At 36.3% G+C, this 15698-nt stretch overlaps 2 protein-coding genes across 2 annotated transcripts; both read left to right on the forward strand.

Annotated features, from left to right (window-relative positions):
• The first annotated feature begins 5767 nt into the window (after positions 1–5767).
• On the forward strand, positions 5768–6737 carry LOC140888651 (uncharacterized). Its single transcript, XM_073296350.1, has 2 exons — positions 5768–6106; positions 6201–6737. Exons 1-2 carry the CDS (start codon positions 5768–5770, stop codon positions 6735–6737), a joined length of 876 nt encoding a protein of 291 aa, XP_073152451.1.
• Positions 6738–11008: 4271 nt separating this feature from the next.
• LOC140887077 (transcription factor MYB17-like) lies at positions 11009–15272 on the forward strand. The gene is made up of 4 exons (XM_073294104.1): positions 11009–11146; positions 11271–13342; positions 14168–14297; positions 14382–15272. Exons 2-4 carry the CDS (start codon positions 13210–13212, stop codon positions 15016–15018), a joined length of 900 nt encoding a protein of 299 aa, XP_073150205.1. The 5' UTR covers positions 11009–11146; positions 11271–13209; the 3' UTR covers positions 15019–15272.
• Positions 15273–15698: the final 426 nt, after the last annotated feature.

The following is a 15698-nucleotide window of genomic DNA, read 5'->3' on the forward strand; positions in this document are numbered from 1 at the left end:
GCTTCAGAGATTCGCAGTTTCTTGGGTTTGGCCGGATACTACAGGAAGTTCATCAAGGGTTTTTCCTCTATTGCAGTGCCCTTGACTTCCTTGACCAAGAAGAATGCGAAGTTTATCTGGAGTTCAGACTGTCAGAGGAGCTTCGATCAGCTGAAGGAAGCGCTCACTACAGCACCAGTGTTAGCGATGACAGTACCACATGAGGAGTTAGTGGTTTACACCGACGCGTCTAAACTTGGTTTAGGCGCAGTGCTTATGCAGTGTGGTAAGGTTATTGCGTATGCGTCGAGACAGTTGAAGATTCATGAGCAGAACTACCCGACGCATGACTTGGAGTTGGCAGCAGTGGTCTTCGCTTTGAAAATCTGGAGGCACTATCTTTACGGCGAGAAGTGCAAGATTTTCACCGATCACAAGAGCCTCAAGTACTTCTTCACCCAGAAGGAGTTGAACATGAGACAGCGCAGATGGTTGGAGTTGGTGAAGGACTATGATTGTGACATTAGCTACCATCCGGGTAAAGCTAATGTAGTGGCGATGCTTTGAGTCGGAAGTCATCAGTGGTAACATGTTTGACTGTGCAGTTACCACTACAGACCGAGATTCAGAGATTTGGTTTGGAGTGCTATCCGAGTGGCCATGCACCGAGCTTGTCAGTGTTGACGGTGCAGCCAGTTCTGCGAGATCGGATTAGAGAGGGGCAGTCCACTGATGAGGAGTTACAGCGATGGAGACAGAGAGATGAGGCTAGAGGAAATCTCTTGTATACAGTGGAGGATGGCATCGTTCAGTACCGTGGGAGGATGTGGGTACCGAACGTCGATCAGTTGCGAGCTGAGATTTTGACAGAGGCTCACGCATCTCCGTACTCCATTCACCCCGGAAGTACGAAGATGTACAAGGACTTGCAGCTATTGTATTGGTGGCCCGGGATGAAGAGTGACATCGGGAGAGTGGTGTCAGAGTGCTTGACTTGTCAGCAAGTCAAAGCAGAGCATCAGCGTCCAGCAGGACTTCTTAGACCTCTCCCTATTCCGGAATGGAAGTGGGAGAATATTACGATGGACTTTGTAGTTGGCTTACCGAGGAGTACCAGAGGATGTACAGCGATTTGGGTGATTGTGGATAGACTCACCAAGTCAGCTCATTTCTTGCCGGTAAGGACTAACTACACCTTGACACAGTATGCAGAGCTTTACATCAGAGAGATTGTTAGACTGCATGGCATACCAGTGTCTATTGTGTCAGACAGAGATCCGAGATTCACCTCAGCATTTTGGAAGAGTCTGCACACAGCTTTGGGAACTAGACTTTTGTTCAGTACAGCTTTTCATCCCCAGACAGATGGTCAGTCCGAGAGAGTGATCCAGGTTCTCGAGGATCTCTTGAGAGCTTGTGTCATCGATTTTCGAGGATCTTGGGAGACTAGACTGCCATTAGTGGAGTTTACCTATAACAACAGCTTTCAGTCGTCTATAGGTATGGCTCCATATGCAGCATTGTATGGGAGGAGATGCAGATCTCCGGTGCATTGGGATGAGGTTGGTGAGAGGATTTTGTTGGGTCCGGAGATTGTGCAGCAGACAGCTGACATTGTGACGCAGATTCGAGATAGGATGAGGACTGCGCAGAGTCGGCAGAAGAGTTATGCGGATGCCAGACGACGCGATTTGGAGTTCGCGGTAGGTGATCACGTATTCTTGAAGGTGTCACCTATGAAGGGAGTAGCGCGTTTTGGGCGGAGAGGCAAGCTTAATCCGAGATACATAGGGCCATTCGAGATCTTGGAGCGAGTTGGCACGTTGGCCTATCGTTTAGCTCTACCTCCAGGGCTAGCGGCAGTGCACAACGTATTCCATGTATCCATGCTTCGGAGATATGTTTCCAACCCGTCGCATGTGTTGGATTTTGAGCCCTTACAGTTGCCACCAGATCTTGTTTACGAGGAGAGACCAGTGCGGATTTTGGCTAGAGAGGAGCGGAGGCTTAGGACGCGGGTCATACCGATGGTCAGAGTCCAGTGGCTGAATCACTCGGAGGAGGAAGCTACTTGGGAGACCGAGGAGGATATGAGGACTCGCTACCCGGAGTTGTTCGGGTAAGTACTTTAATTTCGAGGACGAAATTCAATTTAAGGGGGGGAGAATTGTAACACCCGGTATTTTTAATTACATAAATCCGCCTGCATAATTAAGATATTTAATTATTTAAATTTATGATTTATGGGTTAAATAATTATGTGAATTATTTGTGCATGATTTAATTTATTTTTTAAGCATTTAACCCATAATTAGTAATTTTTATGATTTTTTTTAGTATTTTAATTATTTGATCGCGTAGACGGGACCGTGGACGGACGAGATGACAACTTTCCACCCAAATTATTTTATGAGCCTTTTTAGAGCCTTAAAATATTATTTTGAGTTTTATTATCTCAAAATTTTAAGTATTTAATTTTATTTAATTTTAGGGGTCATTTTTATCCAAAATTAGCCAAAATTATGATTTTTAATTATCTTTAAAACTCCCCTAAATTTTAATTTCGGGATTTTATAAATGTTAATCTAATTTTCTGATTTGAACTTTTATTTAGAATGTTTAAATTTATATTATACTTTCCTAGTATTATTAATTAACCTAAAACCTATTTCCTTAATTATTAAAACCTAAATTTCTACCCAAACCCTCCCCCTTAGCCGATCATTCCACTCTTCAGCCGCCTCCCCCACAGAAAAACCTCACCATCTTCGACCTGGCAAGCTCCAAGGTGACTCCATAGCCATTTTTCTTCGAAGCTTCAAGTTGCTCGTCGTCCCGTCATCCCGGAAGTCGTCTCACGCTCGTTTCTCTTCGTCCTACGGTGAAAGGCATGTTCCTTTCTTAAATTTTTCTCTATATCAGTATGTATATCCGACTGATAAGGTAGGCATCCGAATTGGTTTAAGAAATTTTCAGAAAAAAAAAAAAAAAAATGGTTTCTTTATTGATGTAGTGCCTTGTGATTCGATTTTGATGCATATCTCACGTTTTTTCTTCTCCATGGTTTGGTTAGACTGATGGCTGGCTTCCCTGGGGTGCGAGTGGGTGGTCTGGGTTCGGTTGGCTCGAGTGGTTCGAGCCAAACGAACCCAGGAGGTCGCCTTGTTCATCATAGACTTCGGCCGAGCACAGCTAGGGTTAGGGGTTCAGAGGCTTCGGGTTCACTGTTCAGTCGTGCATGGGGCTGGGGCTAGGCATGGGTTAGCTCCGCCCGGACGTGGGCTACGTCCGGGTGGCGGCGCTCCGGCCAGGGGCGGCCGGAGCCGGCCGGCAGCAGGCCAAGAGGGCCTGCTGCTCACGGCCGAGAGGCTTAAGGGAGAGGGGTTCGGGAATTTGGGTCCTGCAGCGATCCGGGTCGGGTTATGGGACTTGGGTCGGGTCGGTTAGGTAGTGGGTCGGGTCAGTGAGTTCGGGTCCGAGTTTGGTGGGCCGGGCTCGAGTAGTTTATTTTTAAAGTATTTTACAAATTTATGTGTTTTTGAGTCAAATAAATTGAAATAAAATTATTTGGACTCCCAAATAATTTTATTTGGTCTTTTAAAATTTTAATTAAGTTAGTCCACTAATTTCGTGGGCTTTTGAGCCCATAAAAATTATTGGGCCAGTCTTTGGGTTTTTGGGCCCAATGGGCCAGTTTAAGTGTTATTGGGCTTAGTGTAATTTTAATGGGCTTTATTAATTTAATTGGGCTTAGAATAATTATTTGGGCTTAAAGTTTGAAATAATGGGCTTAAGTATGTTAATGGGCCAGTTTTAAGTTAATGGGCTTGAGTGTAGGGCCAGCAGTCCAGGACCATCCATGAGAAAATTTGCATGTGTCCTGATTATATATTTAATTATTTTTATGCATTTGAGTTATTTTAATATTTATATGTTAATAAGAAATTAAATTAAATATATATGATGGACACACATTTTATTCAAGTACATGCATTCATGAAATAATATTTTATGCATGATTTAATGTTTAAGTTGAGCAATAAAAAATATTTTATGTTGGAAGTTGAAGTAGTGTGACAATTTAAGGGGGATTCGTCCCCATATGATTGAAGGGCAGTTTACTGCCAATTTAAGAGGTGATTCGTCACCGGCCACGTACGTAGGTTTCCACGCTGATCAGTATTTAATGTATGATTTAAGGTTACACTACGGATACAACCATGCTATGTTAGAAAATAAATTGCTCAATAATGTTATGTATTATGTTATGTATTATGTTTATTTAAGTAAGTTACGTTATGTAATTTTTAAGCATGCTCATTCATGTATATGTATGTATTAGTATTAAATTGGTTTAAATTATTTTAAACCCTTGTTATGTTAGCATGTTGGGCCTCTAGGCTCACTACACTGGTATGGTGCAGGTGAGTACGTTGAGGATGACATTGTACCCACCGGAGGCGAGGACGTATGAGCATGCATGCAGTGGCCCCGTGACCGTGAAATATTCTGAGTCACTATGCATGTTATTATTTTTGTCAGTATGATACAGTTTGTTTATTTTACAGCAGTTGGGAGTCTCGAATATTTTATTTAATATTTTCAGTGCATGCACACTTTTTATTCATTTTATTTATGCAGTATATTTTTAATTATAGGGTCGACTCAGATATTTATTTATTTTAAAGAATGCATTTGATTTAAGTATTTATTATTTATTTATTTAGTTATTTTTAAATCTTTTTCTGTGCATATATGTATGGGCATATATGTACATATTTTAATTAGTAGTAAAAAAAAAAAAAAAAAAAAATTTTCCGCATATTTATTTATTATAGAGTTAGGGTCGTTTCAGATTTCTCCTCGGATGTTTTCGGTTTCTATGAGTCATAGGAGTAGTTATTTACCGAATAAAACGCCGTTATAGTTAACGATATTATAGTTAAACTTGTTAGGATGATACAATACTGCTCGCAACGTTTGATCTTCAACATGCTTCGGACATCTTAAATATATAGTCAATTCTGATTCTTTCGTTTTGCATTATGTGAACGATTATCTGATCTAAGTAGTTAGTTTAAGCAGCATGTAACAGAGTTATTTCGAACTACAGTGGAGCAAATAGGTTTAGATTTTTTTTACTTTGCAGGAAAGGGTTGTTGGTACCTAGTGGCTTGTGTTTTTGGAAGGTTTGGCCTTTGGTTTCTTAGAACATGTATTTAATTAAGTTTCAGTGTTTCACATATTGTGCATTAAATTAGGTTTGAAGAATGTTCTAACATTTTCCAGCATGTAATTGCATGATGATATAAATTACAAGAACTTACTGCTGCTCTCCTGCTTGGCCTGGAACCTAGATATGGTTATCTCTTGCTAACATCTAGCTAACAATTGTAGGGCATTTTATATTAAGTTCTTAGCAGGGTCCAGTATCATGCAAATCTTTCCAAATACTTTTTCAACATATTTAGTGATTTCTTTCTTGTTTAGCTCATATAGTATTTATAGTTAAGCTTCATATTTACTTTTCAATCTCTCAGGTCAAACGATCGAGCTCGAGCGTATTAGCAAACAACACTGCTCTTTAGACCTGCTGGTAAGCTCTCTAGAATTGAATTAGCAAATGCTTGCCAAAGCTTCAGCTCAATATTTTGAATCCAAGTTGCTGTTGCTAGATGTAACTGACTTTTATTTAATGTTGTGCTTGGTATATGTTTCTATATCCATTATATTAATGTAAAACCAGAATTTTAGTGGACAGTAATAATTTTTAATGATGAAACTTTAGATGGCAGAAGAAGGTGAACAAACTAGTAGCAAGCATGGTTCCTCTCGAACATATTGGAGTACAAAGGATGTTAAGTTGTTTATTGATATATTGCTAGAATATAAAAGGAAAGGTGAGATGAGAAATAACAATTTTGGCAAGTCATGGACAAAAATATGCAAGGACTTCAATTCCAAAGCTGAGTTTAGACAAACTCAAGAACAAATGAGTCAGAAATTTAATCGATTCAGGGCAGATTGGCGTGTATTCAAAGATTTATGTGATTATACTGGACTTGGGTGGGACTCTGTAAATGAGACTGTTACTGCTTCAGAGGAACAATGGGCAGATTTGATTAAGGTATTACCTACATATATCATCAACTAATACATTTTATGAACATTGAAATTCAGTTTAGAGTTTTTAAATGTGTTATTTTAATCTTTAAATGCAGAAAAATAAGGAGTTCAAAAAGTTCAAATCTAGAGGTCTTGAATTTAACAAAGAGCTAGCAAAAATATTTCAAAAAAGTAGTTCAACTGGAAACTTTGCATTTGCATCGGGGCAAAGTCAAGTGAATGAGGATCTTGAGGTTAATGCAAATACTTCTTTGGGTTTTGATGATGAAGAAGTGCCCTTGACTACAAAATCTTCTACTAAGAGGCCTATTTTAGATACCGCTAGTAGCACAAAACAAGAAGGATCAAGAGGTAAAAAAGCGAGGAAGAGCACATATAATGAAGACCTTTATCTAGAAGCTGCCACCCAAGCTTGTATTGCTAAGGCTAACAGATATAATGCTCAGATAACCCCAACAGTTGATGAGTATTCTTCTGAAAAATGCATGGATGCACTATATGAGTTAGAAGATGATATTGATGATGACATCTTTTTTGTGAAGGCAGCAAAGTCATTTGTTGACCCTACATGGCGACCCATTTTTATGAAGATGGCTCGAAGACATAGATTAGCTTGGATAAAGAGTCTCTAGATTTTATTTTGTGAAATTGAATATTGGGTACCTCTTGTAGTGAGAAAACTAAGTTTATTTCCTGTATCAATGAATTGGGCTAGTAATGCTTAATGATTTCTACTGTTACAAATTAATGTTTTTAATTTTAATTCATCTTGGAATATTGTTTCGGGACTACAAAGCTATGACACGTGATTACTATGTTTTAGACTTTTTGTCTTGTATCAATATCCGTTCAATCTCAAAGAGGCAGGTGTTTGCTTCAAGTTTTTGACTGATTGTATATGCCTACTACTTTTAGGATATCTTTTTCAGGTTATCAAATATGATTTCAAAGGTGGCATTATTAGTTGTTTAAGAATGTTTGGTCTCACAAGTGAAGAAGTATATATAAGTTTTCTGTTTTCTTGGTTGTGTGTTAAGATTTCATTTGTCTGCTCAAATTTTGAAACCAAATATGTACTGTTATGTTCTCTGTTTCAGTTAGCAGCTCTCATCAGTTGAAGGGTAGATTTATTTTGCGATTTTTTTTGCCTTTGTTAAATTGATTTTTATCTATTCCAGTTCGATACTCATTGAAAAATTACTTGTTTTCATGGGGCATCAAGGTTTTCTTGTATCAACTTTGTTCATGTCAATTGTTAATTCAAGAATTTCGAGAGTAATGTCTTCATTTGTTCATGAATTTGATTTTGGAAGTCATCTTGTTGTCTTGTACATAGCGGCTTAATTTATTCTTGTGCTTTTTAGTAGCCAAGCAATGTAATTATGCCTTAAATGTGTTTGTCATTGTTAATTATTGTGAACTAAATTTGTAAGTAAACTATATGGCTGGTTTTTCACAATTATATTTCTCTTCTTCATCTGACGATGAGATTGAGGAATGGAGGCTATACCAATTAGTGCAAGCTCGTAAAAGGAAAATTCTTGCGATTGATAGAATACCATGTAGGACATCGACACTTACTGGGAATGATTATACGAAGGAACTATTGATCGGACATTGTGCTCGAATTTTGAAAAATTGTTGGATCACAGTTGATACTTTTAGACGACTTTGTAACATACTTAGAGAAGGACATTATATACCGGAGCATCATAATCGTCAAGTATCAATTGAGGAGTCTCTTGCCATGTTCTTGACATTGATTGGTACAGATGGTCGTATACGTGTAATTGCAGAGATATTTCAACATTCAACTGAAACCGTCGACCGTAATATTTCTTTGATTGTTGAAGCTTTTGTTCGCTTTGCTCCAAATATTATTGTTCCTCGGAATGAGCATGTGATACATCCTAGAATAAGGGATAGCTCGAAGTTCAACCCGTGGTTTAAGGTATATATCAATTTCTTTTATGCATTTTATATGAAATAAAACTTTAAGCATCAGTTGATAAATACCAATATTTTTTTAGGACTGTGTTGGAGCTATAGACGGGACACATGTGCCTGCATTCGTACCATTAGCTTATCAAGATGCATTTCGAAATAGAAAAGGGAACATCACTCAAAATGTATTGGTTGCATGTGACCATGATATGGGATTTATCTTTGTTTATGCCGGATGGGAGGGTAGCGCACACGATTCTAGAATCCTACAGAGTGCATTAAGTCGTCAAGGTGTGAATTTTCCTATGCCTCCTTTAGGTAAATACTATGTTGTTGACTCGGCGTACAAAAATATGCCGGGATTTATGGCTCCATTTCGTGGTGTTCGCTATCACATGCAAGACTTTGTTGGTCGAGGCCGTGCTCCAAGAACTCAAGAAGAATATTTCAATCACATTCATTCTTCTTTACGAAATGTGATTGAAAGAAGTTTTGGATGTTTGAAGCGTCGTTTTGCCTTCCTTAGGGGACCAATGAATAATTATAGTTTAAGGCACCAAATATCCTTTGTAATTGTTTGTTGTGTGTTACATAATTTTATTAAAGATGTTCAACTGGAAGATGATATTATTTGTGAGTTTGCAACTGAAGATTTACAAGTGGAGCAAGAAGGCGGAAATGAAGTCAATGATGCAAATCAGAACAGATTGGAAGAAATTGATACGTCAGATGGTGCCGTCTTGCAATGGAATAATCGTCGAATTAATATAGCAAATGAAATGTCGAATACATCGAGATCAAGTCGTTAAAAATTTTATTATTATAAATTATGTGTTTTTTTCTTCCAACATTTTAGAGAGAATTTGTAAGTTTTAATTTTACATATTTAATGCACTTGTTATGTTTTTTTGGTTGCTACATTTTAAATGAGGATTTGTATGTTTTAAATTTTATTTATGCATTTAATTGTGCAATAATAAAAAAATAAATAAAACCAATCACAAAAATATAAAAAAAATTAGAAGAAAAATAAAAAATCTATCCATTTAAAAAAAGGAAAAAATTAGAAAAAAATTAAAAATTAATTTTTTTTAATAAAATAGTGATCCAAACACCTTCTTAATTATTTTTAACTTTAAAATTATTTTTATAAAATAGTTATCCAAACACATTTTTAACTATAAAAACATTTTTATAAAATAGTTGCCAAACACATATCTATTCTTAAAACAACTTTCAAAACATTTTACAAATTTTTTTTAAAAAACACTATTATAAAAATGTTTTTGAAAAACACGTCCAAACGGAGCCCTAGTGACCGGGCACACGCGTTGCGTGTGTGAAATGATTAAAGTTTAATATATATTTTAATATGATATGCTTGAGATCTTTATTATAAAAATATTATGTGTGAAATCTACTCAACAATAAAATGATTTTTTTAAAAAAACAATTTAAAATTCAATTGGTTGCGAAATAATCGGAATATAATTGTTGCAATCTTTTTCGATAATGCAGTTTACATTAGATAGCAATTAAAAAAAATAGAATGCTAATTTTTTAATACAAATTGAATTTTTTAGGGGAAAAAAAGTCTAAATAAAGAGTAAATAAAGGAAGGACAAAACTAAAATAAAAGATGGTATCCTCAAATGATAGTTACTATACATGCCTCAACTATTATAAAATAGTATAGATACAAATACCTAAAATTATCCTTAGAGCACGAGATCTTTGATACTCCTGCTATATTATAATGGAGCTTATCCAAAATTACGTATTATTGGAAAATATATTTTTTTAACATAACTTTATAACTAAAGATATATTATGACGAAATAAATCTTTATAAGGTAATTTTATAATTAAAGATATATCATGTAGTCGTTTTTAACATACATTCTACATATGACATTTTTTTTTAATTTTAAAAAAATAACTTATCAGTTATTATTTCTGACGTGGTGTACCGTATACTCGATTACTTTCGTTTAATTTTGTTTAAGCTTGAAGCTTCACCAAAACGCTTTGCTTCGATCAAAGGCGGTAAAAAAACGGTCAGACATAAATTGATCATGTCAAGTGTCGTTAAATACTCTTAAATGTAACTTTTCTAAAAAATCAAAATTGATTAATAAGACGAAAATAGATCATAAATTAGCGATTTTTATTAGTGAGTGATTGTTAGCAATGTTAGAAATGTACAATATTGTATGGTTAAATGTAGCGATGATGTGAATGCAGTACATATTGAGGGATTTTACAGCTAATGTTTTAAATTAGACCAATTAATTTAGTTTATGTTCGATGACAGAAGATATGAAATGAATGATGAAATAAATTGAATTAGAATCTCACAAAGAATTAATGCATTATACTTGAACTTATTATATTTATTCATTATTTACTCCGTTAATTTGTTTGAGATGATTATAATTATAGTTTAAATTTAAAACATTTTTTTACGCTTAAGCATAAGCTTAAGATCGTAGTAATCGCGCTTAAACTTAAAAAGTTTGAAGCTTGGCTCTCAAAATTCGATACGCTTCACGCTTTTTAAAACCTTGCTTTTAAGACCCGAACCCGGACCTCACATAATAAACAAATAAAATAAATCGAGTGATTTATCATTTATTATTATTATTTATAGTTCTCATTATTAATAATATATTTCTTTTTCATGCATATTATTATTTTATTGATTGTATTTATGAGATGATTTTACTAATTTTTATCTATAAAACGGGTTGATCATTGACATCTCTATATTTAAAATAAAACTAATATTTTTTTTAATGATGATCCAAAATGAGATGATTTTACTAATCTTAGTTGTTTTTTATTTATCGAAACTAACATTTTCTTTAAAAATTTATATAAAGTTTATTTTATAAATTAGAGGACATAATTATTGTTGCACACTATTGCCGCTTCTTCTTCTCAAGCATATATATGCAAACGAAGAACCAGCAACGGGGAGTGATTTCAAACTTGAAAATTCAAAGAAAAGCAAGAAAAGAAATGATGGAGAGAGCTTTTGAATTTAACCGGGACAGGCAAAATCACAGGAAAATCAAGGGCTTCTGCCTTTATTGCAGTCCGTACCCTCGCTGCATCAATCTCTGCCCCACCCCCTTCTCTCCATCTATACATATACATATACATATCCGTGTACGTCTATGTTGACTGATGAGATGACACTGTTTCTGTAATAAATGCAGGGCATGTCCTTTCGCCATTGAAGCGATGAGGCCCATTAAATGTTTTGCCCCTTGGGGCTTTGATTCGCATTCAATGCGCTTCATCTTGTTCTGTGGTCAGCATTTCTCACTTCTCTTTCTACCTGTTGCTACATGTCTCGTGCTGTTCCTGCCAGAAACTGTCAATTGTGTTTGAATTTAAGATATTCTCCGAGCTAATGTATTACAAGTGTTTCGGTCGGGCCATCGTCGGTGATTGTTGGTTTTAGCGTTGTACGTGTGTTTCTTGAAATATAATACGCTCAAGTTCTTAAAATTTTGAGCTTTAGCATAGTGATTGTGCACACAGTCGGCTTGCATTCGTAGCCTGATTTATGTAATGTTTCGTTTAGAGTGGACAACTAATAAGTATTCCAAAACTTGCACAGTAAAGATTGGATTTTTTTTCCTCAATATAGGTGCCCTGCTGTATTGGTCCCTACTTGCTTTTACTCTTCAACGCACGCATAGTGACAAGAGTACCATTCTTTTGGCTCAAAATCTTGAAATTCATTAGCCCATTTGCTCCATTAGCTTTCCTCTCTCTGTCCAAATCAATTAACCCCAGAAGCTTAACTACAGCATTCCCGAGCTACAGTATTAAGCAAGTATGCATATAGTTCTATGCAAGTTTAATTTTGAATTGCCCCTTAGTTTTACTTGTAGTAGCTGCTCGTATTGATGCTGAAAGTTTGGTAGAAACTTGTCTTCAAAATCAATGGTGTTTTAATAATGACCAATTTTGCAAAAATTCCTAATCCAATGCTGTATTGGGGAAGTTGGTGATGCATACAAGTCGTAGGCGTAGCTAGACGTGCGCTTTTTGAATTTGAATTGGCACGGAAATCTAGGTTGAAGTTGAAAGTGAAAATTCAGATGTATACATTCACCGCCATTTAGTTTGAACTTTGAAGTAATGGCTTTGAATTTACGGTGTCCCAATCTTTATAAAGTTGTACGTGGAAAAAAATGCAGCTTTAATATGGGATGTCCTAAAGGAAACTCAAATTTGGCTTATTATTAAATCAAGAATGTTTTTTTTTTTAGAAGGCCAAACCAACTAGGCCTCTTGTATCGACTGAAATGTACACGCGTATACGAATACGTAGCTAGGGGCAAACTGGTATGGAACTATTGTGAGAGGAGCAAAGGTCATGTGATGATGACCATGATCCCTAATTTACGGGCATTGATGAAATAAATTGATGGGAAACCTGAAGCGGAGGGAACAACAGGGTCCGCAATAAATACGTGAATTTCTTGTTCCATTGAATCAATCATTCAATATCCTCGTCCTTCTTGTTGAAAATTATTGCACCCTATTCAAAACACAGTATTTATTGTGTAAATTTACTACTTATGTATCTATAAATTATTGTAAGTGGTAGCATTAGATGCATTGCCGGCTGAGCTGCCGCCACTCAGATCTATAAAAATATTCTTTACATGTCTTTTTCACGTTATCTCTGATGCTTATTAGACACTTTGCAGTTGCATTCTCTTGGATTATGTTAGTTTTCGCTGCTCAGTTTTAAAATTTTTAACATAAGCGAACTTGGAAATTTTCAAGATTTGCATTTTCTTGTTTCTTTTGTTCACTCCTGTTCATCCTTGTAGGGAGACATGGGAGGAAAGTAAGTCTGTGTGTTCTGTGTTGTGATCTCTAAATACGTTTTCTTCCACAATCTTTTAAGCTTCAGGACTGCATTTTCTTGTTTTATGGTCACTTCTAGCATATCTGCGTATGCTTTCTGGATGGGCAGAGAACCGTGTTTTGTGATCTCTGTATTACTCTGAAATGCTGTCTTTTCATATGAATCTTTGAAGCTTAATCAAGACATTTTGATCTTCTTTTCATTGCTGGGGAAAAAAGAGAAAAACTAGTGTTAGAAAAAGTGTTTTTGTGCGTTTTTTTTTTATTATGGGAAGAGCTCCTTGTTGTGATAAGAAGGGATTGAAGAAAGGGCCTTGGACTCCTGAAGAAGACGATAAATTAGTCGAATACATCAACAAGCATGGCCATGGCAGTTGGCGTTCTCTCCCCAAGCTTGCAGGTATTGCTTTGTTATTTTCATTTCAAGAAAATGGTTGTCTTTCCATGGTTAACGAGTTAACTCAGTAGTAACCTAAGTCTTGAGTTGGCCTAGTAGCAGATTGTTTATTTCAAATGTCTTATAATCAGTAGCAGTTTCGTAATCAAATTTGTGTGAGGCCTTTTGTTTTAAAAGAGTCTCTATAAGTAGTGTTTTAATGTTAACAAGCGTAGAAGGTTTGTAAGTAGGCTCTTTGTGTATGTTGTGAGCAAATTTTACTTTCCTTGGATAAATTAAATCTGAGTATTTTTTTCACAAGAAGGTGAATGTGTTGTTTGGACATTGCTTCACCTGCTCTACTTCTATCAAAGTACGAAAATGAATGAGGCATGTATATGAAATAGGTGATGGAATCATCCCATTTGTAATATCGAAAAGGAATACATTGTTGTGATGGCTGAAATTTGATGCAATTGAGAAGGGTAGATGCTAAAATTGGTAGATTGTGAAGAATTTTCAAATGCATATCATACCCGGATTTCACGAATTTGTGGTCTTGGTACCCAGTATCATGACCAAGAGTTTAGTTTAGGCCTTGGAGTAGGAAACTTGATACAGTTTTGGTTGAGAAAACTTGCATTTCTGAAAAAAAGAGATATATCTACATGAAGTTTGAATTTCTTTTCTTCATTTGAGCTCGTTTGTGCCATCATTTCAATGCAATTCTTTCATTGTAAAAGGTTCGTGCGAGCTACATGCTTTTTAGTTCCTAGTCATAAATTGAACAACTTTATTGGAAATCCCTTGCCTGATATCGGCAGATTGGTTTGTTTTCTCAATTTACAGGTCTTCTTCGTTGTGGAAAGAGTTGTCGGCTACGTTGGACGAACTATCTTAGGCCAGACATCAAACGAGGTCCCTTCACTGCCGAGGAAGAGAAGCTTGTCATCCAGTTGCATGGCATCCTTGGAAATAGGTTTATCATTTTCTTCAATACAAAATGAAATTCAAAGTGCAAAGTTTTTGAAGGAATGTTATGATTTAATCTTTATTTCTTCAGATGGGCTGCCATTGCGTCGCAGCTAGCCGGTAGGACCGATAACGAGATCAAGAACTTGTGGAACACTCATCTGAAGAAGCGATTGCTCCAAATGGGCATCGATCCTCAAACTCACGAGCCCTCCTCGACACTCAATGGTTCACAAAAAATATGCCCTGCCTCTCCTTCTACCCGTCACATGGCACAATGGGAGAGTGCAAGGCTCGAAGCCGAAGCTCGCCTCTCCAAAGAATCACTACTCTCAAATATTCCACCATCTTCTCAAAAATCAGATGCCGACTTTTTCTTGCGTCTGTGGAATTCGGACGTTGGAGAAACGTTTAGGAAGTTTAACAGTGAGGGGAAAATTTTTTCTCCAATTATAGTCTCTTCTCCATCAACAAAGTACTGCTCTGCATCTGGAACCACCACCGAAGCTGGGCTTTTTGCAGCTAATTCTTCCGAGAAATACCACGACGCCGAGTGCAAATCATGCAACGAAGAAGTATGGCAAATATCAGACTCCTGTACCTCAAATGAATTGGAGGACTCATCTGAATCTGCTTTGCAGCTGCTTTTGGACTTTCCTAGTAACAATGACATGAGTTTCTTGGAGAACACCGATAGCTATAACTTATATCCTGCCATTTTTTTGTGAAAGCTCAGAGCTTTAGCTTCCTCTAGATTGTGAAACCAAGTGTTTCCGGAGATTCTAATCTTGGAAAATTTTAGGTTATAGCTGCTAGTTCAGTTGTTCTATTCACCTCCGACGTGGGACGACTTGCTGTGCGAAAATCCGTCCGATCAGTGATCACCAATGTATTTGGATTTTAACGTAACTTCTTAAGATTCAATGCTCATCCCACTCTATGTAGTTTGAAGTTTGAGTTTACCAAGATATTTGGTGTTGCATGCGTTAGTGTGGAATGGTTTAAACTTAGATAGTTCGTATCTTGTCTCATGTCGGTGGATGGATGATACACTTGAATGGCTTTTTGGAGATTGAATTCTTCTATTATAAGTTACGTTTATATTTGTAATTGGGATGTGAAAAGGGGTCGACGGAGTGTCGATCTGCAAACTATCAAAATCCGTCAGTTGACGGCAGGAAAATCCAGGAAAAATAATGCTAGAGGTATAACATATATCGTGTACAACGATATTTACAACAAATATATCGTGAGATTTTGTTATTATATCGCGATATTTTACATTCAATTTATCATGAGATTTTGATAAATGAAATTTTTGTTTTGAATTTTTTGTGTTGTACAAATTGATGTGCAAATTTGGTTGTACATGTAGCATTACTCAGGAAGAATTAGAATTGGGGGGACT

Source organism: Henckelia pumila, chromosome 3, assembly GCF_033568475.1.
Source record: "Henckelia pumila isolate YLH828 chromosome 3, ASM3356847v2, whole genome shotgun sequence".
Taxonomy (NCBI): Eukaryota; Viridiplantae; Streptophyta; class Magnoliopsida; order Lamiales; family Gesneriaceae; genus Henckelia; species Henckelia pumila.